Source organism: Pleurodeles waltl, chromosome 2_2 (assembly GCF_031143425.1).
Source record: "Pleurodeles waltl isolate 20211129_DDA chromosome 2_2, aPleWal1.hap1.20221129, whole genome shotgun sequence".
Lineage (NCBI taxonomy): Eukaryota > Metazoa > Chordata > Amphibia > Caudata > Salamandridae > Pleurodeles > Pleurodeles waltl.
Window position 1 is genome coordinate 246650595 of NC_090439.1, and position 26005 is coordinate 246676599.

Consider the following 26005-nt stretch of genomic DNA (forward strand, 5'->3'; position numbering starts at 1 on the left):
GGGTCTATCCCAAGAAGTCATTTGGTAGGGTCAGTGACCCAGTTTATATACCCAAGAGTGCCTTTGAAGTGGGGGAGACTTCAAAGAGGGGTTTTGAAGTGCAAAAGGTCTCCTTTCAGTACAACTGTCTGCCAGGGTCCCAGTAGGACATTTAGCAGTCCTTTGTGTGAGAGCAGGCCACTGTCCCTTGAAATGTAAGTGTCAGTCCCTCCACCCTTCCAGTCCAGGAAGACGCATGCAGATGTGACTGAGCATCTTGTGTTTGTGGTTGTCTGGGTGAAATGCACAAGGGAGTTATCAACCATCCCAGCCCAGACGTGGATTGGAGACAGGCTGTAAGGCACAGAAGGATTCAAGTGCAGAGAAATGCTCACTTTATAAAAGTAGCATTTCTGACTTAGTAATATAAAACCCAACCTCACCAGTCAGCAGGATTTTGTGTTACCATTCTGGCCAAACTAAATATGACCTGTTTACACATTTCTAATCAGAATCTATCCCTCAAATGGTTTATGAGGGTATCCCTAATGTTAGCCTACGAAAGAAGCAGGCCTCGCAGCAGTGGAAAACAAATTTAGGAGTTTTCCACTACCAGTACATGTAAAACACACATATGTGTGTCCTGTCTTATACCTACACAGCACCCTGCCCTCTGGGTTACCTAGGACCTACCTTAAGGGTGACTTATGTGTACAGAAAGGGAGGTTTAAGGCTTGGCAAGTAGTTTTAAATGTCAAGTCGAAGTGGCAATGAAACTGCACACACAGGCCTTGTAATGGCAGGCCTGAGACACAGGTAAGGGGCTACTTATGTGGGTGGCACAACTAGTGCTGCAGGCCCACTAGTAGCATTCAATCTACTGGCCCTGGGCACATGTAGTGCACTTTACTGGGACTTAAAATTAGATCAGATATGTCAAGTAGGTATGAACCAATGTTACCATGTTTTAAGGGAGAGAGCATATGCACTCTAGCACTGGTTAGCAGTGGTAAAGTGTGCTGAGTCCTAAAACCAGCAAAAACAGTGTCAAAAAGTGGAGGGATGCATGCAAAATTTGGGGTTGACCACCCTAAGGCTGTCAGGTCTAACACTGCCCATTACTTACCATTGGTTAGCTTCATTATCACTCTTGTTTGGTGCTTCATATTTCCCAGCCAATTTCTCTGCGTGTTTGTCCCTCCCCTGGAACATAGGCCCATTACTTGTATCATTACACTGCTCATTTTTCAGGAACAACAGTTTTCTTTTAGCTTACCACTCTACAATAGTGCATGTGTTTTCCAGCTGTCTCCCTTGTGTACTGCTCTTATCCCATCATCCGTGCTCGTGTTGCGCATTTACTATCCCTCTTTCCCATTTGTGCTTCTCCTTCCTGTAGGAGGCTGGCCTGGTTTGCAGCGGGTGCCCTATGTACTTACACGTTATACCAGGTCCAGTTATCCCTTATTAGTGAAATGTAGTCAGTGTTCTAGCAGCTTATGCTGTCTAGAGGTAGCTGTAGCAGAGCAGCTTAGTCTGAACTAGGAGACATGCAGTGCTCCTGCAATATACCACTATAGTTACACAGTACCTATACACAACAAAAGACAATACTCAGTGTTACCAAAAATAAAGGTACTTTATTTTAGTGACACAAGGCCAAAAATATCTTAGAGGCAATACTCCTTTTGGAGGTAAGTATTATATACAATATATACACTTAAGACCCAAATCAGGTAAGTAAGTAGTCGCAGAATAGTGCAAACAGTAGAAAACACAATAGAATGCAACATGCCTAGGGGCAACACAAAGAATATACTAAAAGTGGAATGGGAATCACTAATTCCACCCCCACCCCCCCCCCCCTTGCAGGCAAGTGTAGTGTGTAAGGGCGCTGGGAGTGTAAGAAAACAACAAAGGTGAGTAAAATACCCCACCCTAGAGCCCAGGAATGTAGGTGTGTAAAGTACTGCAAGTTTCCTCTGGACACACTATAGTCGTGATTAGAGTTATTGCAAGAACCAAAGAAGACTGCAAGCAACAAATAGTGGATTCCTGGATCTGGAGACCTGTGAAGAGCGGAGACCAAGTCCAAAAGCTGTGGAAGATTCCAGGAAGCACAGGAGCCCTTGCCCACCTAGAAGATGGTGCAAAAAAGGATTCTCCGGTAAGAAGTCTGCAGAAGAACACCAAAGATGGCTGCGGGTTCCTGCGTGATGCAAGAGATGTCCCACGTCGAGATCTTGGATGCAGGCAAATTGCAGCGCTGGATTCGTCCAACAAGCCTTGGTTCAAGCAATGTAACAGTTTGTGTCAAAATGGCTCTGCCTGGACCCAGGAGGGACCTGGGGGCCTCAACTCAGACTGAGGTGGCAGAGGGGGCTCCCAACACTGGAAGGAACCCACAGATGACCAGGCAGCACCCACGGAGTCCCAGGACACGTGGACAAAAAGTGCAAATTGTGGTTCCTGCAGCACTACAAAAGAAGGTCCCACGCTGCTGGAGAACAACTCAGCGAGTTGTGCGTCGCAGGATGGAGTGCTGGGGACCTGGGCCATGAAGGATTCTTGCAGATAGTGCACAGAGGCCTCAGGAGCCAGAGATGACGCAGTGCACAGGGGTACTGTCGCAAACAGTGAAGGCAAGCTCTTACCTCTGCCAAATTTGGACACCTGGACCATAGGACAATCTGGGTCGAAGGGGTCTACCACCTATTTTCCAGGGAGCACGCTCGTCTCCATGAGGGGAGTCCCAGAGAGCTGGTCGTCGTCGCCTTAGAAGGCGCGTGCTGGAGCAGGGAAGTGCCTCTGGCACTCCACGGGAGATTCCTTTGGTTCTTCTGGTGCAGAGTGAAGGCAGAGAGTCCTCAGAGCGTGCACACCTTGGAAACTATTGCAGTTGCTGGCTGGAGCCGAAGATGCAGGGTCACAGTAGCCTTTCTAGATACTTTGTTGCAGTTACAGCGGTTCCTGGAGCAGTCTGTGGTTGATCTGGCAGTCAAGCTGAATCTGAAGGCGAACCCACAGGAGAGACCCTAAATAGCCCTGAGAGGGGGATTGGTTACCTAACCAGGTATGCACCTATCGGGAGAGGTCTCTGATGTCGCCTGCTGCCACTCAACCATCGCCAGGGTGTCCCCACACCTTGGAAAACAAGATGGCTAAATCCAGGGACACACTGGAGGAACTCTGGCACCACCCCTGGGGTGGTGATGAACAGGGGAGTGGTTAATGCCCTTTCCTTTGTCCAGTTTCGTGCCAGAGCAGGGACGGGGGGGGGTCCCTGAACTGGTGTAGACTGGCTTATGCAAGGAGGGCACCATCTGTGCCCTTCAAAGCATTTCCAGAGGCTCTGGCAGGCTACCCCTCCCATTCCTGTAACACCTTTTCCAAATGGGGAGGGTGTAACACCCCTTTCCTAAAGGAAATCCTTTGTTCTGCCTTCCTGGGACTGAGCTAATCAGACCCCAGGAGAGCAGAACCCTGTCTGTGAGGTGGCAGCAGCTGTAGATGCAGTGCAAGCCTCAGCTGGTTTGGCAGTACTGGAGGTCTATGGTGGAGCCCCCAGGATGCATGGGATTGCCCCCCAATACCACATTTGGAATGGGGGGACAAATCCCTGATCTTAGACATCTTACATGGCCATATTTGGAGTTACCATTGTGAATCTACATATAGGTATTCACTTATATGTAGTGCACGCGTGTAATGGTATCCCTGCACTTACGAAGTCCGGGTAATTGGCCCTGGACAGAGTGGGGGCACCTTTGCTAGTGCAAGGGTGCCCTCACACTTAGCAACTTTACACCTAACCTTCAGCAAGTGAAGGTTAGACATATAGGTGACTTATAAGTTGCTTAAGTGCAGTCAAAATGGCTGTGAAATGGTGTGTGCACTATTTTACGCAAGCTGCAGTGGCAGTCCTGTGAAAGGGTTTGTCTGTGCTCCTTATGCGTGGCAAAAGAAACGCTGCAGCCTATAAGGATCTCCTGGAACCCCAATGCCCTGGGTACCTAGGTACCATATACTAGGGACTTATAAGGGGGGTTTAGTGTACCAATTGGAATTGGTAAATGAAGTCACTAAACTATAGTGACTAATTTGGAAGCAGAGAGCGCATAAGCACTGAAGTTCTGGTTAGCAGAACTTCAGTGACACAGTTAAGCACTACTGACAAACACACACATTAGGCCACAAACTGAGCACTGGGGTCCTGACAAGCAGGATCCCAGTGAGACTGACAAAACATACTGACAAACAGGTAGAATTTGGGGCTACCCTGCCAAGAAAGATGGTACTTTTCTACACTCATTTGTGCTTCTCCTCCCTACGTTTTCTTGCCTGTGTGCTTTTCCCCTCAGCAGCTCTTTGTTCCTCTCTGTAGCTCAAGTGTTAATCTTCCTCATAAACCCCCTTCCTCCCCCATCCCCAGCTACTCGTTCTCCGATATTGCTCTGCCACTGCACCACTACCCACCTCCTCCACCCACCAAATTGTTTCTCTGTCTTGCTTCTGCCCACAATCCGGTTACTTTGCCACCTCTCCCTGGCATGCCCTCCCTCCAATCTTTGTACCCAGGGCATTGAGTGGTATGAAAAAGTATGTGTGTGTGTGTGGGAGGGGGGGGAGGGGGTGTTTCTAAAAGCAATGTGGACTTTGTAATTAAGGTAGCTAAGGGGGTGGCTTCAACATGTAAACTCAAATTTCTGTGATGCGACTCCAACAGTGTATCATCCATCTGGTATCTTTTTGCCTCTGTGAGCTTTCTGTTATTGCATTCAGACAGATAACACAATAAATGGCATACACATAAAAAGAAGTGCCCCTTTTGGCATTGTGATATATATGTACACAATATCTGATGCTAATGTGACTGAGTGTGTGCTGGGATTCTGCTAACCAGGCCCAGCTCCTGTGTTCTTTCCCTAAACTATACCATTACCTCCACTATTTGGCACACAGCTAAGTCCCTTGTACAGGGTACCAGTGGTACCAGGCCCTGTGGACAGAGGGGGTCCTAAAGGGCTGCAACATGTATCAATCCACCCTAAGGTGCCACACTGCTATTGAAGATTTGGTATGTTGTTGGGGAGAAAAAGGTAAACTTGACATGACATCCCTCCCTGGGTGATGTGCCCACAAACCACTGCCTGTGGTAATTCAACCCTCTAGCAGGCCTTATAGCCCTAAGACAGGGTGCACTACACCACAGGTGAGGGCATAGCTGCATGAGCCATATACCCCTACATTGTCTAAGTCCATTTTTAGACCCGGTAAGTGCAGTGTAGCAATATTGAGTACATGGGCTGGGAGTTTGTCATTACAAACTCCACAGCTCCATGATAGCTTCACTGAAGACTGGGAAGTTTGGCATCAAAATTCTCAGCTCAATAAATCCACACTGATGCCACTGTTTGATTTATAATAAAATGTACATAGAGGGCATTTTAAAGATGCTCCCTGAAATTCACCCAACTCTCTAGTGTGTGGCTGACCGGTCTATGCCAGCCTTCCACTACCAGAAGAGTTTCTGACCCCATGTTGTGAGAGCATTTGTGCTCTCAGGAGTCAGGGACAAAGCCTGCTCTGGATGGAGGTGCTTCACACCTCCCACCTTCAGGAACAGCAACACTTGGTGGTGAGCCTCAGAGGTTCCTGCCTTTTGTTCTGCTGCCTCAGGGCACTCCAATTAGTAGAGATGCCCGCCCCTTCCGAACCAAGACCAACTTTTGGCAGCAGGTCCGGCCGTAAAATTAGTTAACACCAGGAGGAATGTCCACCCCAGCTGGGACCACCCTAGAGTTCCCAGAGCTGAGGTGAACCCCTCCTTGCAGAATCCTCCATCTTGTTTTGGAGGGTGATAGCCAATAGTGTTAGGTATGTGCCCTCCCTTGCCAAAGGGAGTGGGCACAGGAAGGGTGTAGCCACCCCCAGGCCAGGGTCAGTAGCCATTGGCTACTGCCCTCTGACGCCTGTAAAGCCCCTCAATCTAATATTTAGTGGCACCCCTGAACCGTGCTCTTCAGTTTCCTGGCAACATAAAGAAGGACTGAAGAGCCGCACAAGCAGTGAAGACTCCAGACGACAACCGACTTGGTCCCAGCCCTACCCACCTGTCTGCAGCTTCAAGACTCCTGCTACAAGATTAATCATCGTGCAGGATCAGCAGACCTCTACAACCCATCAGAGGACTGCCTACCTTCCCACCTGACCAGAGAGTTCCCAGGTGATTCGGACCTCGGGTCCACTCCAGGTTGACCCTTCCTGGCCACCACCATGACTCCTGCAGCCTGAATCCAGAGGACCCCCTTGACGGCGACTGGATCCGGTGAAGATGCCTCAAGGTACCCTCCACCCACAGACCCCTGGCCGTGGGGAACCCAGCCGATAGTCCATCGACATCCAGCAGAGCTTCAACTTACCTGTTCAGCCATTGGTCTTCTTTAGCCGACCCCCTAGACCAAGCTGCATCCTCTTTGTAAACCAAGAGTTTTCCTTTTAAAAGCATTGGGCACCCAATGCTGTTTTTCCACCCTGCACCCAGCTGCCCCTGTGCTGCTGAGGGTGTGTGGTTGGTGCCCCCCGTGCTGATCTAAATCCCCCATGGCCCGTACCTTGAGACAGCGGGTACTTACCTGCAAACCTTTCACTCCTGAGTGCCTCCAGTCTCCATAGGATTCCGTTGGGTGCCTGACACCAACTTTGACCTGCACCCAGCTGGCCCTGTGTTGCTGGTAGTGTATCCTTGGTGTCTTCCTTAACTTTGCCCTATGGACACCTTAACCTCCGAAGACTGGGACAGTAAGTTTAGTACTTACCTGTAAACTGTGTATGCCCCACCCCGTGCATTGCCTTCAATGTAAATTGCACTGTCAACTTTTAATATTGAAATGTATTACTTACCTGAAAACTGCTTTATCTGTGAATTTTAAAGTGCATTTGATACTTAAAAGTGATACATTCTTAAAACAGTACTTACCTGCAACAAAGATCCTTTTGGTTCTAGAAATAAAGTAACAACATATATTTTTTGATACATAAACTTTGGCCTGGAGTTAGTCATTGAGTGTCTGCCTTATGTCTTGACCCTGCGTGTGCAACAAATGCATAGCACTACTCTTTGATAAACCTAACTGCTTGACCACAGTACCACAAGAGAGCATCAGTATTATCTACTTTAACCTCTGTACAGCCTCTGGGGACCCACTGGACTCTGTGCACGCTATACCTTACTTTGGTATAGTATATACAGAGCCAGCTTCCTAGAAATAATAGTTACCTGATTAAAATATAGCACTACACAAGTTTACTGTGCTACACTTGAAAAAGTACAAAAAAAATGTGTAGAAATAGCTAACATTTCTGAGGAATGAAAGATTAAAGAAAACCTGTGGAACTGGAAGTAAATCGCTGATGTGGATTACTTTAACCTTTTTTACATTCATTGTTCTGAAGTTGTTCACCAGCAAGGTTAAGGGCAATTATATAGAGCCCGATAGGGACCTGTCCTAGTTCATTGTCAAATTGTAACTACTACTGGGACGAAAATCGGGATGGACCCGGCCAACTTAAAACCCTGCTTGTATCCCTTTGCTTCTGATGTGAATATACCACCTTGCTGCCAAGACACGGGCCGGCTGCTGGGCCGAACATAGTTTATGAGCCCAGGCTACCTGAAATTAGCGCATTTCAACCTACCAGCTGGACGGGGTCCTACCTCCTCCCTGGGGGTAACATGGACTTGAAACACTGATCTCCAACTGTCCCCCAACAATGTCACTCCTTACCTCTGCCCTAACTGCAGGTGCCAACGAAAATCAATATGTATGCTTCACAGCGTGAATGTGCCCACTCTTGGATTCATTCAGCACGCTGTGGTGCGCAATGGAGACGGTGGTCCCCCTTCAAAACAGACGGTTCCTCCGCCTTTGTCTATTTTTCAACCTTTGTCTTTCTTCCTGCTTACCTCTACCTCTGGCGTTGTCTCATCGCCCAGCGTCCTCTTACAGCTTTCAGGCCCCATCCAAGAGATTTTGGCAGCTTTTCTGTGACATTGTCTCGGTAAGTTTAACATATAATCAAGTTTTATTGGGTATCACAGCTTCTTGAATTATCAGAAATTCCTAATAGGTGCTTCCAAAATGTGTTGCCCGGGACCCCAAAAATCTTTAAAATTACTCTCGACGCAGGGGACAGCATGGTTGCAGCTTTAGTATGCTCCTCATGTTACCAGTGTTGGATATAACGGCTAGGCAGGCAGAAGGGGTATAAAGAAATATTTTTTTATGTTAAACCCTGCTGTGTGTGGACCGGAAAAGTAGTTGTAATTTTCTTAACTTGCCCATACCGTGAAGCTTGCAGTGCGTTTGGTGTGTCTCTGCCCAGAGACTGTGTTTGTACAGCCTGCAGTTTGATCAGCTACGCTACCGTTGCTTCTTATCTTAAAATACTGCCACGTCGCCTCATAAGTTCTATGTGAGCAAAACACATCCCGTCCATTCAGGAACGTGGGGCGCTCTCTCTCTCTCTCTCCCCCTCCCCCTCTCTCTCGCTCTCCCCCTCCCCCTCTCTCTCGCTCTCCCCCCTCTCTCTCTCCCCCCTCTCTCTCTCTCCCCCTCTCTCTCTCGCTCTCACCCTCTCGCTCTCTCCCTTCTCTCTCTCTCGCTGTTTCCAATTATGCTGCACAGCTGTGAAAGAATGGGGTAGCTGTAACTCGTTCTAATAGTACTATTGAACGTATCTCCCTCAGGAGGACGGAGGTCTAAGTTGGTCCTGCCTGCATTCGAGCATGTGACTTTCTGTAGATTCATGCAGATGTCAGTGGCTAAAGTTTGTTACGAAGTTATCTTTCTGGTGTTTGAAAAAACACATACATTGTACAACAACGTAGGGGATTAGCCCTACCTTACCCTTTTCTACGTTTGCTTGTGTGCACTGTATACAGTTTTTCCCCAACTATGTAAGTGTGTGTTCAAGCTGTGCTAATATACAATTAACAGTGTGTGCAGCAAATGCGTGCAGTTTGCTATTAGGTATTTCTTTTTGTGTGTAACGTAAGCAGTTTTTGTATGTGTATGCTAGAATGCACTTTAGTGTGTTTCCATGTGCGTGAACTGTCCTGACAAACACACATGCATGAATAATATGAGTGCAATTTTGTGTTGCTTGCTGCTATGTCTATTTTTTTATTTATTTTTTTGTACACGTGCAAGTGCTGCTGTGTGGAGAGAGGATTGTGCTGGCCAGTCACCTGACATGGAAAAAGGGCATTAACCCTTTTGTGAAAGACTTATTGTGGGCTTACCAAGAACATAGAGGGGCTTATAGCCTGCCCATGCGTTACCATTAGTTGGCTTTACTCTAACTCTTACTTGCTTGTTTCTTATTGGATGGGTTGCTTTGTCCATGTGTTTGTCCCGCTGAAAGAGCATAGCTTCTTGTGCCCCTTCCACTGCTCACTTTTAGGGACTTTTTGTTCTTGTTGCTTAAGCACTCTGGAAGAGTCTGTTACAAATTGGGCAACTGGTTGAGAGGGATGGAAGCCTCACCCAAACAGCACCACAATCCTTGTCGGAGTGAACTCCAAAAATCACTAAATTAACCTGTGCTTAACCCTCCAGTAGCTTTGCACAAAAGCAGGCAGGCTTAACTTAGATTCAATATGTAAAGTATTTATGCAACACACAAACTGCAATAAATTGGAAACACAAAAAACCAAACCACTTTCAAAAAGTGTATTTTAATAAATAAAATGATGCTAGAACAACAAAAATCTAATCAGTAGAACTGGAGCTAATCATTTTTTTTTTTTTTGTGTGTGTGTGTGTGTGAAAATAGCGCCTGAAATCTCTAATTGGAGTCTTCTAGTCACAATAGACCAGGAGAAAGTCATATTTTCAGGCTGACCGTGATGGAGCAGTGGGTAAGTCCTGCTGAAAAGTAACCTTTTCAAGTCCAGAGCGAAGACTTCCATGCACGTTGCAGGACACTTTTGGCTCAAAGAGCAGGTCAAGCATCGCAACCGGTTGTTGCTTTAGTGTGAAGTGCAGGACTTGCGATGCCTGTCGTCACAGATGGTTGCTGCCGGTACGAACAGCTGGTCTCACCGGAGCGTCACGTTGGCAGTCATACCATGTTGCAGAGTTTTGGTGCGAATATTGGCCTGGTTGCGAGGGGCCCCAACTCAGGATTTTCACCTTTTTCTTCTTGAAAGAGCTTCTCCTTATGCCAGCCAAAGTTCCAGGACGTAGAGGTGCGCCTCTTAGGTTTCAAGACTCACTCCTGCAGCAGGGCTCAGACATGTCCAATTTCAGCTGGTCAGCTAGGCATTTGCTGGGAGGCCTCTAAAGCACGTTGAGTTCTTGTAGTTCACACAAGCGGTCAGCCAACTGATCCTTTGAGTTACTCTGAGTAGCCTGGGTGTAACGGGACTCCCATTTCAGGGCTACTACTGACCACGCCTGTTGCCCAGATAACCGCAGATGACTTCGCGAAGAAGGGCACTTCGACAGACGGAGATCCACCAAAACCAGAGCACTTCCGGGGTCACAAGGTCGAGAACGAGAGTGAAGATGCAGAGAGGTTCATGGTGGGCAGAGGGGAAGACTCGAAGCAGAACGATGATAAGGAGGTGGGACAAGAGGCAGAGAGGGAAGAAAACGGAGAAGAGGAAGACGACGTAGAGGAGAGTGACAGAGGGGAGCAGAGAGAAAGACAAGAACCAGAGAGATGCAACAGCAGAGGCAGAGACAGACCGGGAACCACACAGAGAGAACCCCACGTCGAAGACTATGCCACATTCCTGGAGGAACGTGGCTCCACAAGGTACAGGCATGTTTCAGTAAAAGAACTCCTATTGGGATTAGGGGACACAAGTGGAGGGTAAGGGAACAAGGGGGAATAACTTCATAGATAGAGTGGGTCAGGTGGGAAAGGAAGACCCTGTAAACCACCTATGCATGCAAGGCACATGTGCACATGCACCTGAAGTGATCCCTACTTCACCTCCTCCACTCCCTCCCTCCCTGGTGAACCCTTCACTGTACTTCCTATAAAAATCACTTACCTGATACCTGGTTTCCATCTCTTCCTTCCAAGGCACATCAGTTAGGAGCTTGACCCGAGGCTGCCAGTTCCGACCCGAGGCTGCCAGTTCCAACCCAAGGCCATCCAGAGGACCGAAGAAACAACCTAGGAAAAAGAAAATAAGGAAGAACGAACTGTAATAGATTAAAATAATCGTATCTCTTTAAACACTCTAAAAGAAAAGAAAACAAATATGCTTTAAAAATTCCAATTACAGACTGTGTTACCCATAATTATTTTATCGGCCTCCTTCACCGGGATCAAGGTTAACAGGTCCAGTATTCTTTCTTCAGACAGTAAGGCAGTCCTTGAAGCAACAGGACACTCCTCTGACAGCAAGGTAGTCCTTAATCTGAATCTTCCCCAGATCTAGGAGTGTTCTCATGAGTGGATCTGGAGGTCCAGTACTCATACCCGATGCCAGCCTTTGTGTGGGAGACAAACCCCAAAACTGGTTCTGGAAAGTTCCTCCCCTTCTGCTGGTCAAGGTTCCAAACCTTCTTAGCTACCTCAAGAACCTGTAACCTATCAGTTGAAGCAGTGTTGACACCTAAACATGCTGCGCCTCCTTTCAAAACAGATACACGTCTGCGAAAAGTGCAACATTTTCCAATACCAAAATAGCAGCAGCTTCAGAGAGTCCTTTCACCTCCCATCTCGAGCTTGAAGGAGGATTAAATGTAATACATTGTTTAAATAGAAGAAAACAACAAAATTGTCAAATATAAATCACACACTACTTCTGACAATTTTGTGGCACATTTCTCTTCCCCATATGTGATTGAATATACAAGGGTGCAAATGAATAAAGAGAAGATAGCATTGTAAATGTCGTGGTCTAGCTTGGTGCCAGTCTAGGGAGGACCAGAGTGGGTGTAGACCAATCAGAAATGTCATCTGTGGAGTACTCTTCCCAGCACCTCCAAATGTTTGTATGTTTTTGAGTGTAACTCTTTGCCTCGAATAGAGAGGATGCTAAGGATGCATCTGTCTATGCCCCTTTGACTCACTTAGGTTTGGTTGGGGCGTGGTAAGGGCGGGATTGGCGTCTCCAGTTCGAAGCAATATCTCTTTTCCCAAACATTAGCCTAAGTCTCACACACAGCTTTGTGTGTCTTGTGAAGCTTTCATCTTCTAATATGCTAACACGGGCTCCAGGGCTGGTTACGTCCACAATGTATGTTATGGAATCCCCATTTTTGGCCCAGCATCTGTGACATTCCAGCCCTGGGCACCCTTGGAAAAGCCATTCTTTGGGAGCCAGTTATGTTCGAAGGAAGTAACGCAGCTGGAGGCAAAACCTAGATTAAATTGATGCTTTACATTGGGCCATGAGTGTGAACACTCATTCTTTCTCTTCCTAAGGACCTTTATGTTCCTCCCGTGCCTACAATAAGTTGGCAGCTGAATTTATCACCAGAGGTTTGTATATTTGAGACACTTCCCCTGAAAGTAGAGATCACCAGTTTCACATCGAAAGGATTGAACTCTGAGATCTACTCGAGGCTGGTTATAAATGCCATGAGTGCATGTCTAAGTTAGAGTAATTTATAGAAATGGTTTTGTAACAACCCATGTTCCTGTTGAATGTATGCAAATATCATAATTTGCTTTATTTGCCCGCCTCTAGTCACACTCACTCAACTGTTTGAAGGACGGCTGGTGGGTATAACATTTTTTTTTTTACTATTTCAAAGAATCAAAAACACAGAATGATATCAGCACAACTGTAAAGCTAATTACCAAAAAAGTTGTATTCAGCATAATGAAAAACGCTCCTACAAAGTACTTAAAAATTGTCTCCATTAATTGGATGCCACCAACCTTTAAATAAACCCTAAACAAGGTCGAACTGGCCTATAGGGCAATCGGGCAGTACCCTATTGGGCTGGTCTTACAAATCAGTGTGCTTTTTTTTTTTTTTTAGCAGTGTGGATCTGTTTTGCGATTAGGCGGGCTTGGTTTTGCTGTTGATTTCCCTTGTGTTACCACAGATGCAAGCGTTTGCGCATAACTTATAGAAATAACCATACAATATGTCTATACAAGTTCAAAACGAGCCTCATTTGCAAGTGTGGGCCACTTTTTTTTGTTGCCTGCTATCCTAAGGGGACCGCTTTTATTTTGGTGCCCAAATCAATTTTTTTTATCACAGTCTGACCTGACCCTCAATCCAAAATCTGCCACAAATACATTACATCCAAATTAACTCTGAGATTTGTAAGACTCAACGCTCTTAACAGAGCAGCAAACAAAAGAGAAACAGAGGACAGATGAAGTCCATTATTGCATTGTAATGTTAAATTTCTCATATCATTGCAATATTCTAAAGTGGTGTGATCTTTAAAATGCTGCAGGGTAGTAAATAAAGGAAAGTATAAATAATGCTAGCTTTCTCTCTTGAAATAAAAGCTTTAATCGTCTAACAAGCCAACATAATCCTAAAGCAAGAAAAAACATGTAGTTGAACATGTTATTGCTAATGTATTGCCAGATTTCCGTGTAATTTGGGTGACTTCTTTTCCTTTTTAGGTCGAGCATAGCAGCGCTCAAGTTCTGCTCTTCTCGACATATTGTAATCTATTCTGAGGGCTTTAACCACGCCCATCTCATGCCCATCTTTTTCATTCATTCCTGGTTCTGCCTTTCAAAAATCCCTTGATGTTGTTGGTAAATGCTTTACGCTTGTCCCGCCTTGAGGCTGTTTTGTACTGCCTTGGAGACTGACCCTGTTACATGAATTATTGCACAGTCGGCCAGATAGCTTCCTGTTGGTGCACTTTTTTTCTTTTGCCTTGCCCATGGCGGTATGTTGTTTCTTCATCCTCCTTGGTTCCGTGCATCTTGCTGTTTCTTTGCAGTGTCTGTGGGGGCTTTATTTTTTTAATTTTATGCAGTTTTTATGTAGTGCAAACTCGACACAAACGTATTGGAACACTTTCTTTTTTTGGAGTTTTATGTAGCATGAACTTGATACAAAGGTATTACAGAGCTTTACGTGAGCATGGGTTACATTACACTTGAACACATTCAATTTTGGTAGCAAGGGGAGCGTAGGTGATTTGCCCAAAATCACAGAATGTTGAGCCGGCGTAGAGACTCTAACTGTGTTACAGCTCCAAAGTCGGCAGCTCTGGCCCTTACACCCCATCCTCTCCCATAGGGTTCTCTGTCTAGTGCATGTTGGGGAAGTCTGCAAATAACTCGTTTTATTTTTATATAGTACTTGGTAATACAGGTTGCGCCACTTCATAGCGCTGCAAAGCAGGTGCTGTTAACAAAATCGCTATAATTCATTTGCATCGACCTTGCAGGTGAAAAAGCTATGTCAGGTATATATATATATAATTTTTTTTTTTTTTTTGCAGTTTTATGTAGCACAAACGTGTCACGAAGGTAATGGAGTGCTTTATTTTTTTACAGTTTTATGTAGTGCAAACTGAATACAAAAGTATTACAGCACTTTACATGAGCACCAGTTACATTACACAAGAACATTCATTTTTGGTAGCAAGTGGAGATTAAGTGATTTGCCCAGAATCACAGGATGTTGAGCTGGCAAGACTCAAACTGTGCTCCCCAGCTCCAAAGTCTGCAGCGCTGGCATTTGTCACATCTTTTTCCCTAGGGTTCTTTGTCTGGTGTTTGTCGGAGCAGTCTGGGAATAACTTGTTTTTTCTTATATAGCACTTGGTAATACAGGTTATGCCATTTCATAGCGCTGAAAAGCAGGTGCCATTCTTAACAAAATTGCTTTAATTTATCTTCATCTATCTTGCAGAGATTAAGAGGTGAAAAAGCTATGTCAGGATTGTAATCTGTGGCATTCTCGGTCTGTCAAGACCTCTGCAGTGGGTGCATTCACCAAGTGACTTGAGTAGAGCTTAACACTAGGCGATAGCACATGCTCTTGATAACCATTGGAGGGTCACCAACCAACCGCATAGGTTATTTCTAGGCAAGAAGATGGCAAAAGGTGTTGTCTCCAAAATGGTGAAAAAGGAGTCATGACTCCAGACACAAGCACTCCACGACCTCAAGCTTGATAGCAAAAAACATCTATCCTTTGTATGTAAATTGGGCCTCTTCAAATAGAGTTCAGTTAGCACTAGCTCGAAGCAAAGGTATTACAGCGCTTTACATGAGCACTGGTTAAGTTCACAAGAACACTTTCATTTTTGATAGCAAGGGGATATTAGGTGATTGCCCAGAATCACAGGCTGTTGAGCTGGCTGAGACACTTGAACCGTGTACCCTAGCTCATATGTCGGCAGCTTTGGGCCTTAAGCCACATCCTCTCCCCTAGGGTTCTTTTTCTGGTGCCAGTTGGGGCAGTCTGGGAATAACTCTTTTTTTTAAAATATAGCGCTTGGTAATACAGGGGGTTGCCATTTCATAGCACTGCAAAGCTAGTGCCATTCTTAAATAATATCACAATAATTTTATTTGCAGTTAAACCGCCTCTTCTGTTATTCTCTTTGTATACAGTCAATGGTTTTAAGTTAGGCTGGTATTGCCAATGTACAGGAATAATTCCTATAAAAGTTAAACACAGAGAAATATGTGTGCCCCCTTTTTCTTTGTTCCTAACTCTTTTGACCCCCTTCATTCTCCAGGTTAAATGCCACAAAGATGCCTCTTTGACTTGTTTGGTGCTATAAAAGTTTAGGTAAACACACTAGAAAGGGTTGCATCTTCAGGGTATCACAGCCAGTCTGTTGGAAGGAGGCAAAAACACTCCCAAGAAGGTGGCCTTGTTGTGTCCTCTCTCCTGTAGCGACAGGCCTGGAGGGTTGCTGTGGCACCTGGCATACATCCACTACACTCAAAACCAAAACAAATAGGTAAAAGACGTTGTCATTTACAACGCCAATAGATCTAACACTCACAAATGCGAGACCTATTGCATTACAAATGCTTGTTTAATCTTAACCTGCCACAAGCTTTGTTTCCCAGGTCCAGTAATTTTGAGGTAGAGCTAAGTCACTTAGATTTGATGGACCATCTTTTTTCTCTCACATTTGGTTAACTATAACTGAGTAAAAAGCTGGCTGTGGCAGTATCCGGTCTTTTATGGCATGCATACTTCTTAAGTAATTTTGTAAACAGACATTGAAATGTGGATTTCTACTGACGCTTATCATTTTTCCAATCACAGGTTATCAACACTGGAATAAAGGTGCTGTGCCGAAACAATGATGGTGAACAATATGGATGTGCCTTCAGATTAGCACAAGAGGTAGGTATAGCCATTTAATCAATGTATTGCCGTCTGCTCAGCCATGCTGTTGCAGCCTTTTAAGATTTATAACCAGGAAGATATCTATTAATCCAGTGGGCTTGGTGGTGGCTCTTACATTTCATTGTCTGAATTTGCTGTGCAGTAGATAAACTGTCTATATTTGTTTCCCATGCATTCTGAACCATCATCAGTGCTATTGTATTGTAGCTTGAATATGTTAAACCCTGCAGTGAGCTTACAAGCAATCACAACTGAAGTCATCATAAATTCTGAGCTTTTGGTGGACTCTCAGCAGATTTGCCTTAAGGCACCTTTGCATCTGCACCAGGAAGCCACCTTGGATTCTTTCCTCTGTGTTTTGGTATGATTGAGGTGCCAGTGATGTGCTCCTCTTCTTTTGGCATTAAGTGTTTTCTGCAGACTGTTTTATTTATTAATTTTATGCACAATATAGCTTCTGTCCTTACGTTCTCTCCTAAGGCCATGTATTGGAGAAGCCACCCGCTTACAGCATGTACGATGCTGTATCACTCAGTAAGATCCTCAGAAATCAGTTGTCCACTGGTATTCCTCCAGGACCTTGGTCAGAACACAAACCACTACTATCAGGTCTCTTCTATGGTATGGTTACATCATCTTCCCCATCACTACAACACAAATGTTAACTAGATATTCTACAAAGCAAAACAAATGTTCATGATCCTTACTAACTTAAAGGCATAATGCCACTAAGAGATAATAGTTGTGGCTATTTACACCTTTTATTAGTGGAATTGCCCACTGTAGGAAGTTGGCTCTGTATGCACTATTTCAAAGTAAGGAATAGTATGCACAGAGTCCAAGGGTTCCCCTTAGAGGTAAGATAGTGGCAAAAAGATATAATACTAATGCTCTATTTTGTGGTAGTGTGGTCGAGCAGTAGGCTTATCAAAGGAGTAGTGTTAAGCATTTGTTGTACATACACACAGGCAATAAATGAGGAACACACACTCAGAGACAAATCCAGCCAATAGGTTTTGTTATAGAAAAATATATTTTCTTAGTTTATTTTAAGAACCACAGGTTCAAATTCTACATGTAATATCTCATTTGAAAGGTATTGCAGGTAAGTACTTTAGGAACTTTGAATAATCACAGTAGCATATATACTTTTCACATAAAACACAAATAGTTGTTTTAAAAGTGGACACAGTGCAATTTTCACAGTTCCTGGGGGAGGTAAAGTATTGTTAGTTTTAGCAGGTAAGTAAACCACCTACGGGGTTGAGATTGGGGTCCAAGGTAGCCCACCGTTGGGGGTTCAGAGCAACCCCAAAGTCACCATACCAGCAGCTCAGGGCCGGTCAGGTGCCGAGTTCAAAGAGGTGCCCAAAACACATAGGCTTCAATGGAGAGAAGGGGGTGCCCCAGTTCCAGTCTGCCAGCAGGTAAGTACCCGCGTCTTCGGAGGGCAGACCAGGGGGGTTTTGTAGGGCACTGGGGGAGACACAAGTCCACACAGAAAGTACACCCTCAGCAGCGCGGGGGCGGCCGGGTGCAGTGTGTAAACACACGTCGGGTTTTCAATAGTTTCCTATGAGAGACCAAGGGGTCTCTTCAGCGGTGCAGGCAGGCAAGGGGGGGGCTCCTCGGGGTAGCCACCACCTGGACAAGGGAGAGGGCCTCCTGGGGGTCACTCCTGCCCTGGAGTTCCGATCCTTCAGGTGCTGGGGGCTGCGGGTGCAGGGTCTTTTCCAGCCGTCGGGAAATGGAGTTCAGGCAGTCGCGGTCAGGGGGAGCCTCGGGATTCCCTCTGCAGGCGTCGCTGTGGGGGCCTCAGGGGGGACAACTTTGGTTACTCACGGTCTTGGAGTCGCCGGAAGGTCCTCCCTGAGGTGTTGGTTCTCCACCAGTCGAGTCGGGGTCGCCGGGTGCAGTGTTGCAAGTCTCACGCTTCTTGCGGGGAGTTGCAGGGGTCTTTAAATCTGCTCCTTTGAAACAAAGTTGCAGTCTTTTTGGAGCAGGGCCGCTGTCCTCTGGAGTTTCTTGTCTTTCTTGAAGCAGGGCAGTCCTCTGAGGATTCAGAGGTCGCTGGTCCTTTGGAAAGCGTCACTGGAGCAGGTTTCTTTGGAAGGCAGGAGACAGGCCGGTAGGACTGGGGCCAAAGCAGTTGGTGTCTTCTGTTCTTCTGCAGGGGTTTTTCAGCTCAGCAGTCCTCTTCTTCTTATAGTTTCAGGAATCTAAATTCTTAGGTTCAGGGGAGCCCTTAAGTACTAAATTTAAGGGCGTGTTTAGGTCTGGGGGTTAGTAGCCAATGGCTACTAGCCCTGAGGGTGGGTACACCCTCTTTGTGCCTCCTCCCAAGGGGAGGGGGTCACATTCCTATCCCTATTGGGGGAATCCTCCTTCTACAAGATGGAGGATTTCTAAAAGTCAGTGTCACCTCAGCTCAGGACACCTTAGGGGCTGTCCTGACTGGCCAGTGACTCCTCCTTGTTATTCTCATTATCTCTCCTGGACTTGCCGCCAAAAGTGGGGGCTGGGTCCAGGGGGCGGGCATCTCCACTAGCTGGAGTGCCCTGGGGCATTGTAACACGAAGCTTGAGCCTTTGAAACTCACTGCTAGGTGTTACAGTTCCTGCAGGGGTGAGGTGTGAGGCACCTCCACCCAGAGCAGGCTTTGTTTCTGTCCTCAGAGAGCACAAAGGCTCTCACCGCATGGGGTCAGAAACTCGTCTCTCAGCAGCAGGCTGGCACAGACCAGTCAGTCCTGAACTGAACAATTGGGTAAAATACAGGGGGCATCTCTAAGATGCACTCTGTGTGCATTTCTTAATAAATCCAACACTGGCATCAGTGTGGGTTTGTTATTCTGAGAAGTTTGATACTAAACTTCCCAGTATTCAGTGTAGCCATTATGGAGCTGTGGAGTTCGTTTTTGACAGACTCCCAGACCATATACTCTTATGGCTACCCTGCACTTACAATTTCTGTTTTGCTTAGACACTGTAGGGGCATAGTGCTCATGCACCTATGCCCTCAACTGTGGTATAGTGCACCCTGCCTTAGGGCTGTAAGGCCTGCTAGAGGGGTGACTTACCTATGCCACAGGCAGTGTGAGGTTGGCATGGCACCCTGAGGGGAGTGCCATGTCGACTTACTCGTTTTGTCCTCACTAGCACACACAAGCTGACAAGCAGTGTGTCTTTGCTGAGTGAGGGGTCCCCAGGGTGGCATAAGATATGCTGCAGCCCTTAGAGACCTTCCCTGGCATCAGGGCCCTTGGTACCAGGGGTACCAGTTACAAGGGACTTACCTGGGTGCCAGGGTTGTGCCAATTGTGGAGACAATAGTACATTTTAGGTGAAAGAACACTGGTGCTGGGGCCTGGTTAGCAGGGTCCCAGCACACTTTTCAGTCAAGTCAGCATCAGTATCAGGCAAAAAGTGGGGGGTAACTGCAACAGGGAGCCATTTCTTTACACCCACTATACAGAACTTATTGTGGCAGTTTATATGGGGTGAATGCAGTGCTGTAAATGCAAACACAGACTACTTCAGAGTGCTCTTGCTGCAGTAGTAGGACCTGTTGCAATGCCTGTGCTTTGCTACTTGCATTTCTTTGCAGTCTTTTGTTGTAGGTTCCAACTCTCACATTGATCGGCTGGTCAGGAAATCTTGTTGCATTTGTTTTTATTTTACTTTTTTCCTATGCAGTTTAAAAAAAATGACTGAGTTCCTTAACTCAACACCATGGAGTAGTGGAAATGTTTCAGATTTGATTCTCTATGATCATCCCTGAGATAGAGGATACCATGTTTGTGAGTTTTTAATGGTGTCGCGTGGTGCTGGCTCGGGCGTGTTGGAGATAAAACTGTAATTCTGTTTTGGTACTCCTTTCTCGATCATAGATATTTGACATGTGTTGGACCTGGCTTTTTGACAGGGTCGTGCCCAAACCTTTTGACTCCTTCCTCCTATTTTTTCTGACCTGTTCTTGTTGGCTTTTGCACTCTGGGCACTTTACCACTGCTAACCAGTGCTAAAGTGCATATGCTCTCTGTGTAAATGGTACTGTTGATTGGTTTATCCATGATTGGCTATTTAATTTACTTGTAAGACCCTAGTAGAGTGCACTATATGAGCCTAGGACCTGTAGATAAAATGCTACTAGTGGGCCTGTAGCACTGCTTGTGCCACCCACTGCAGTAGCCCCTTAACCTTGTCTCAGACCTGCCATTGCAAGGCCTGTGTGCAGTTTCACTGTCACCTCGAATTGACATTTAAAAGTACTTGCCAAGCCTAAAACTCCCCTTTTTCTACATATGTCACCCCTAATGTGTGCCCTAGGTAACCCCTAGAGCAGGGTGCTGTGTGGGTAAAAGGCAGGACATGTACCTGTGTAGTTTATATGTCCTGGTAGTGTAAAACTCCTAAATTCGTTTTTACACTACTGTGAGGCCTGCTCCCTTCATAGGCTAACATTGGGGCTGCCCTCATACAGTACTGAAGTGGCAGCTGCTGATCTGAAAGGAGCAGGAAGGTCATATTTAGTATGGCCAGAATGTTAATACAAAATCCTGCTGACTGGTGAAGTTGGATTTAATATTACTATTCTAGAAATGCCACTTTTAGAAAGTGAGCATTTCTTTCCACTTAAATCTTTCTGTGCCTTACAATCCACGTCTGGCTAGGTTTAGTTGACAACTCCTTGTGCATTCACTCAGACACACCCCAAACACATGGTACTCAGCCTCACTTGCATACATCTGCATTTTGAATGGGTCTTCCTGGGCTGGGAGGGTGGAGGGCCTGCCCTCACACAAAGGACTGCCACACCCCTTACTGGGATCCTGGCAGACAGGATTGAACTGGAAGGGGACCTGGTGCATTTCGTAGCCACTCTTTGAAGTCACCCCCACTTCAAAGGCATAATTTAGTATAAAATAGGGCCTCTGCCCTACCTCATCAGACACTTGCTGGAGAAGAAACCTGAACCAGAACCTTCATTCTGCCTGGCTGCTCAAAGGACTCACCTGTCTGCTTTCTCCAAAGGACTTCTTCCCTGCTGTATGCCTGCTGCCTTGCTGAACTCTTGTCTGGCTGCAAAAGTGCTCTCCAAGGGATTGGATAGAGCTTGCCACCTGTTCCCTGAAGTCTCAGGACCAAAAAGACTTCTCTTTTTCATTTGGACTCTTCGTGCGCCGAAATGTTTGACGCCAGCTTGTTCCGCTGTGAAAAATTCACTGCACTCCGATCCAGAAAGACGCCGCTCGACACAACGCCTGCAGTGCGACCGGAACTTCGACGCACGGACTTGCATGGACAACGGCGCCCGACTTCCAGAGGGGAAATTGACGGGGCGCCTGCCGTGAGAAAGAAAATTCCACGCACAGCCTCCCGGAATGATGCACAGCCGGATAACAAGCCGAAGAATCCACGCACAGACCCTGGGACATCTGGTAATCCCGCAATCCATAAAAGGAGACGGTCCGCGTGCCGGAAAACGACGCACGTCTTCCCCAAGTGAAAAATAACGACGCAAGTCCGTGTGTGAAGGGGCGCAACCGATGCGCACACCATTTTTCCTCCCGTAGAACGACACACGTCTCCCCGCGTGAAAAATAGCGACGCAAGTCCGTGTGTGAAGGGGCGTAACCGACGCACACACCATTTTTCCACGCATCTCTCCTGCGGCCCTCTGCGGAGATTTTCCACTTCAAAGCAGGTACTTTGTGCTTGAAAGAGACTTTGTTTACTTTTTAAAGACTTAAGACACTTGATATCACTTTTTAGTGATATCTTTACAAATTCATATTGCATCTTTGATCATTTTGACCTGCAAATACCCAGATAAATATTATATATATTTCTAAACACTGTGTGGTGTATTTTTGTGGTGCTATATTGTGTTATTGTATGATTTATTGCACAAACGCTTTACACATTGCCTTCTAAGTTAAGCCTGACTGCTCGTGCCAAGCTACCAGAGGGTGGGCACAGGATAATTTGGATTGTGTGTGACTTACCCTGACTAGAGTGAGGGTTCTTGCTTGGACAGAGGGTAACCTGACTGCCAACCAAAAACCCCATTTCTAACAACATGCAATAAGTAATCAAAACTGCATATTGAGACTACACACTGCTGAATCGGTTGTTGGGTGGCATACCTTCTACACCCCCTCTAAGTGGATGGATTTAATTTTAACCTGACAGCAACATGTTCATTGGTATGATTAAGGTAGATACCCCTGCCCCTTCCCCCCCAGCCTCCCAAAACATGTATTCATTAGAGTTTTTGACTTATGGAGATACCAGGCATGTATGGGTTTTCTGTGAGTTTGGGTTACTCTCAGCAGTTAAACCAGAAACTGTGCATGTGGATGAATTCAGAAGCAACTGTAGATTAAATGTCTCTGAAAAAGGCTTCTAGCCGTATATTCCTCACCCTTTGAATTTTTCCCAGCTATAATACTGGATCCAGAAACATTTCAGTGGTACCTCTGCACGCCAAAAGGTGGTGCCGTGCGGCTCTCAAAGGATGCCATTCCGCTCCGAAAATGATGATCAATGCCTATATTGGTGCCACTGCCATGAACTGACGTCAGTTTGTTTCTTTCCACACCTCTTGACGTAGATCCGGAGTTCTATTGTTCAGTATGCAATGAATGTCATCCCAAAATATACAGGTTTTTTAACCCCTGAAGGGACTGTCACAAACGGAGTCGTGACCAGACCACAGGCCCATCTGAAGAGCATCCATCACGTCCATCTAAGCCCTGCGACAACTGCACGTTGATGAACCTGAAGGCCATTAGGGAATGTGAGGTGAAACGTAACTTCCTCAAGCATAAGAAGACTTCCTGCCAAGTCTGTTCCATCTCATGCTTTGCGTCCAAGGTTAGATCTCGGTCCCGTTTCCGGAGTCGACTGAGCTGCTCCAGAGTCTGGTCTTCGTCACACTCTACATCTTTAGGTAAGCATAGGAAACACAAGAAATCAAAGCCACACCCTCTCCCTTCATCCCATTTGCATTTGCCTGAGCAGGTGTGGAGACGGTGCCTCCCTTCTCAATCCCGATCTTGAAGCCGACCAACTTGGGAGTTGATCCCACAGCTGGTTCTGGCACAGACTGAATTTCTGCAGCTTTCAGCCTGCCACATCGGATCTGCGTAGCCATTCTCTGGCTCTTTGGATCCCTACCCTGGCACACCTTCGAGTCCAAAGGAGCAAAGAGGCCATCCAACTGGGATACCACTGGCAGGTTCGCCTTTAATTCTATTTGGAGCTTGTGAGTCTGTCTTGCCTCTGGCTCTTGTTCTGACCCCCTTGTGAGTGCCACAGCCCACGCTAGCCCCGGGCACGTTAACGCTGATGCCGACTTCACTGATACCAGAAGAAAGCGGCCTGATGTTTGTCAGGCGCAGGTATTACCTCAACCGAAGTTGCACCTGAATCCACCCAAGCTGCCACTTCCCCTACTTGATTTGCCACAAGGTAGGCAGCACCCTCTGCACTCTTTTTTTTTTTTTTAAACAAATTCAGATAATGACCATCCTGGGTGATGAGTCCACTTAGTCCTACCAAGATTATAATTGGTACGAGGACTTAAATGCAGACTGTAGGCTTTATACCTTCCTGGAAACGGGTCTCTTTTCTCTCCCTGGTCCAGCCACAGAAGAATCTACTTCCTACTCTATAGTAATGTGTAGGGCGGAATAAGTTCTTGATCGCCAGATCCTCACCTTGGATGTTAAGATAAATATTTTGACTGAGTCCTTCAACCAGGGCAAACATCTTTGGAGCCCCTTCATCCTTTCAACGAGGCAGTGATGGATAGCTGTGCTCTGGCGCAAGCTTCCACCAGCCATTCTGATCCCAACACATTTCCTACCACTAGCCCTGATATAGAATCAAAGTGAGTGGAGAAATTCAGTAAGCATCCTTTCCTCTATCAGCTGGACCCAGGGCTGTGTTAATACCAGCTATTTGTTGGGACACTGCTCTCATGCTCATTGGGATCCGGTGGCACAAGTCCTCCTTGGCATGTCTGAAGAGTGTTCCCCTGTGTGCTCTCAGGTGGTTCAGGTTGGTTGTGATGCAACCATGTTAATGATTCGTTTTGACTTGAACACCACTGATTTAAACGGATGGGCCATAGGCACCATTTGTGCTATTCGTGGCTGTGAATGACTGCGTTCTCCGGCAATTTCCAGGCATCCTTGATTGACATGCCATTAGATGGGACTCGCCTGTTCGGGGGCAAGGCTGATTCGGCTCTCTGGGCCTTCTAGCTCCACCTTGCCAACCACAACAGTTTCACCGCCACTTTAATGGCTTTGGCTGAGGGGCCCCCTGCCACCAGCTTGGCCATCCTTCTCAGGGAACCCAGCAGTTTCACTGTCAAGACAGTGACACCCACTGCCCCCACGTTCAAGGTCAGCCAGCTGCTCAGTCTGGCGCCCCTTCGCTTCACAGCTCCATCAACCAGACCTCTTTAGCATGCCCTTGCAAAAGCACAGCCATTCGATGGGAGGCAAAACCCACCGATTCTACCCAGGCCGGTGGGTACTGCAAACTATTCTCAAGGGTTATTTATGCCTTACTCTTCCTTTCTTTCCAGCTGCACCTTCCAGCAATTGATGGAGGACCAGCTCTCGATTTTGTGACAGGAAGTGTAAGCTCTTTTTGCCAAACAGGCTATTGAGAGGGTACCTGCACCAGAAGTAAGTTGTGGTTGCTATTGCTGCTACTTTCATGTGCCCAAAAAAGATGGAGGCCAGAGGTCCATTCTAAACCTGCAGGCTCTCAACGCCTTCCTTTAAAAGGAAAAATTCAAACTGCTTACCCTCTGCCAGGTCTTGTCTGCCCTCCACCCTGGAGACTTGATGGTGGTGTTGGTCCTGCAGGACTCCTATTTCCTAGCTCCGTCCTGCTGGCCCACAGGTGCTACCTGTGGTTCCTGGTGGGACAGGAGCACTTTCAGTTTGCTTTACTTCTATTTGGTCTCACCAGTGCCCCTTTGGTGTTTACAAAAGTGATGTTGGTGGTAGCAGTGCACCTTCGGAAGTCTGGGGTGCCAGTCTTCCTCCTCCCTTGCGACTGGCCTGTTCAAGGCAGGCTAGCTTTGGGCAATGGTCAGCTATCTCCAGACTACAGCAAACGTCCAGTCATCTCAGAGGTTCACTATCAGTGTGCTGAGGTCAGACGCTCCCTTTCATCCGAGCGATGCTGGGCATGGTTTGGTTTTGTCTCTTTCCCCAGAAAAGAGACTTAAGGACATTCATGCTATGATTGACCTTTCGACCTCTGTCCTGTATTTTAGTGGGGTCGACTAAGGCTGCTGAGACTGATGGCCTCTTGCATCCTCTTGGCTGGCCATGCAAGGTGGCATATGCGAGATTTGAAGTCCCAGGGTCCCAACATCAAAGGGACCTCTCCCACTGGTTTTAAGTTTCAGAGTAGGCTATATACGGTCTGCAGTGGCAGTTGTTGGACTGAGAATGGGTCAGTGGCGGACCCCTTTCTCCTTCTCACCCAGAACTGACAGTGGTGACTGATGCTTCCCTTCTGGATTGGGGCAACCATCTAGGATATATAGGTAATCAGAGGCGTCTGATCTCCAGTGGAGTCCCCGCATCACATTTATCTTATGGAGCTGAGGACCATCTGCTTGGTGCGAAAACCTTTTTCTTCCACCACCGTGTGTTACTGCAACATA

At 46.5% G+C, this 26005-nt stretch overlaps 1 protein-coding gene across 1 annotated transcript in view; it reads left to right on the plus strand.

The window, feature by feature from the left end:
* NSUN2 (NOP2/Sun RNA methyltransferase 2) overlaps positions 1-26005 on the plus strand; it is a 480899-nt gene that overhangs the window by 363229 nt on the left and 91665 nt on the right. The window contains exon 16 of the mRNA XM_069219708.1: positions 16223-16303. Coding sequence (XP_069075809.1) covers positions 16223-16303 — 81 coding nt within the window. The remainder of the gene's footprint in view (positions 1-16222; positions 16304-26005) is intronic.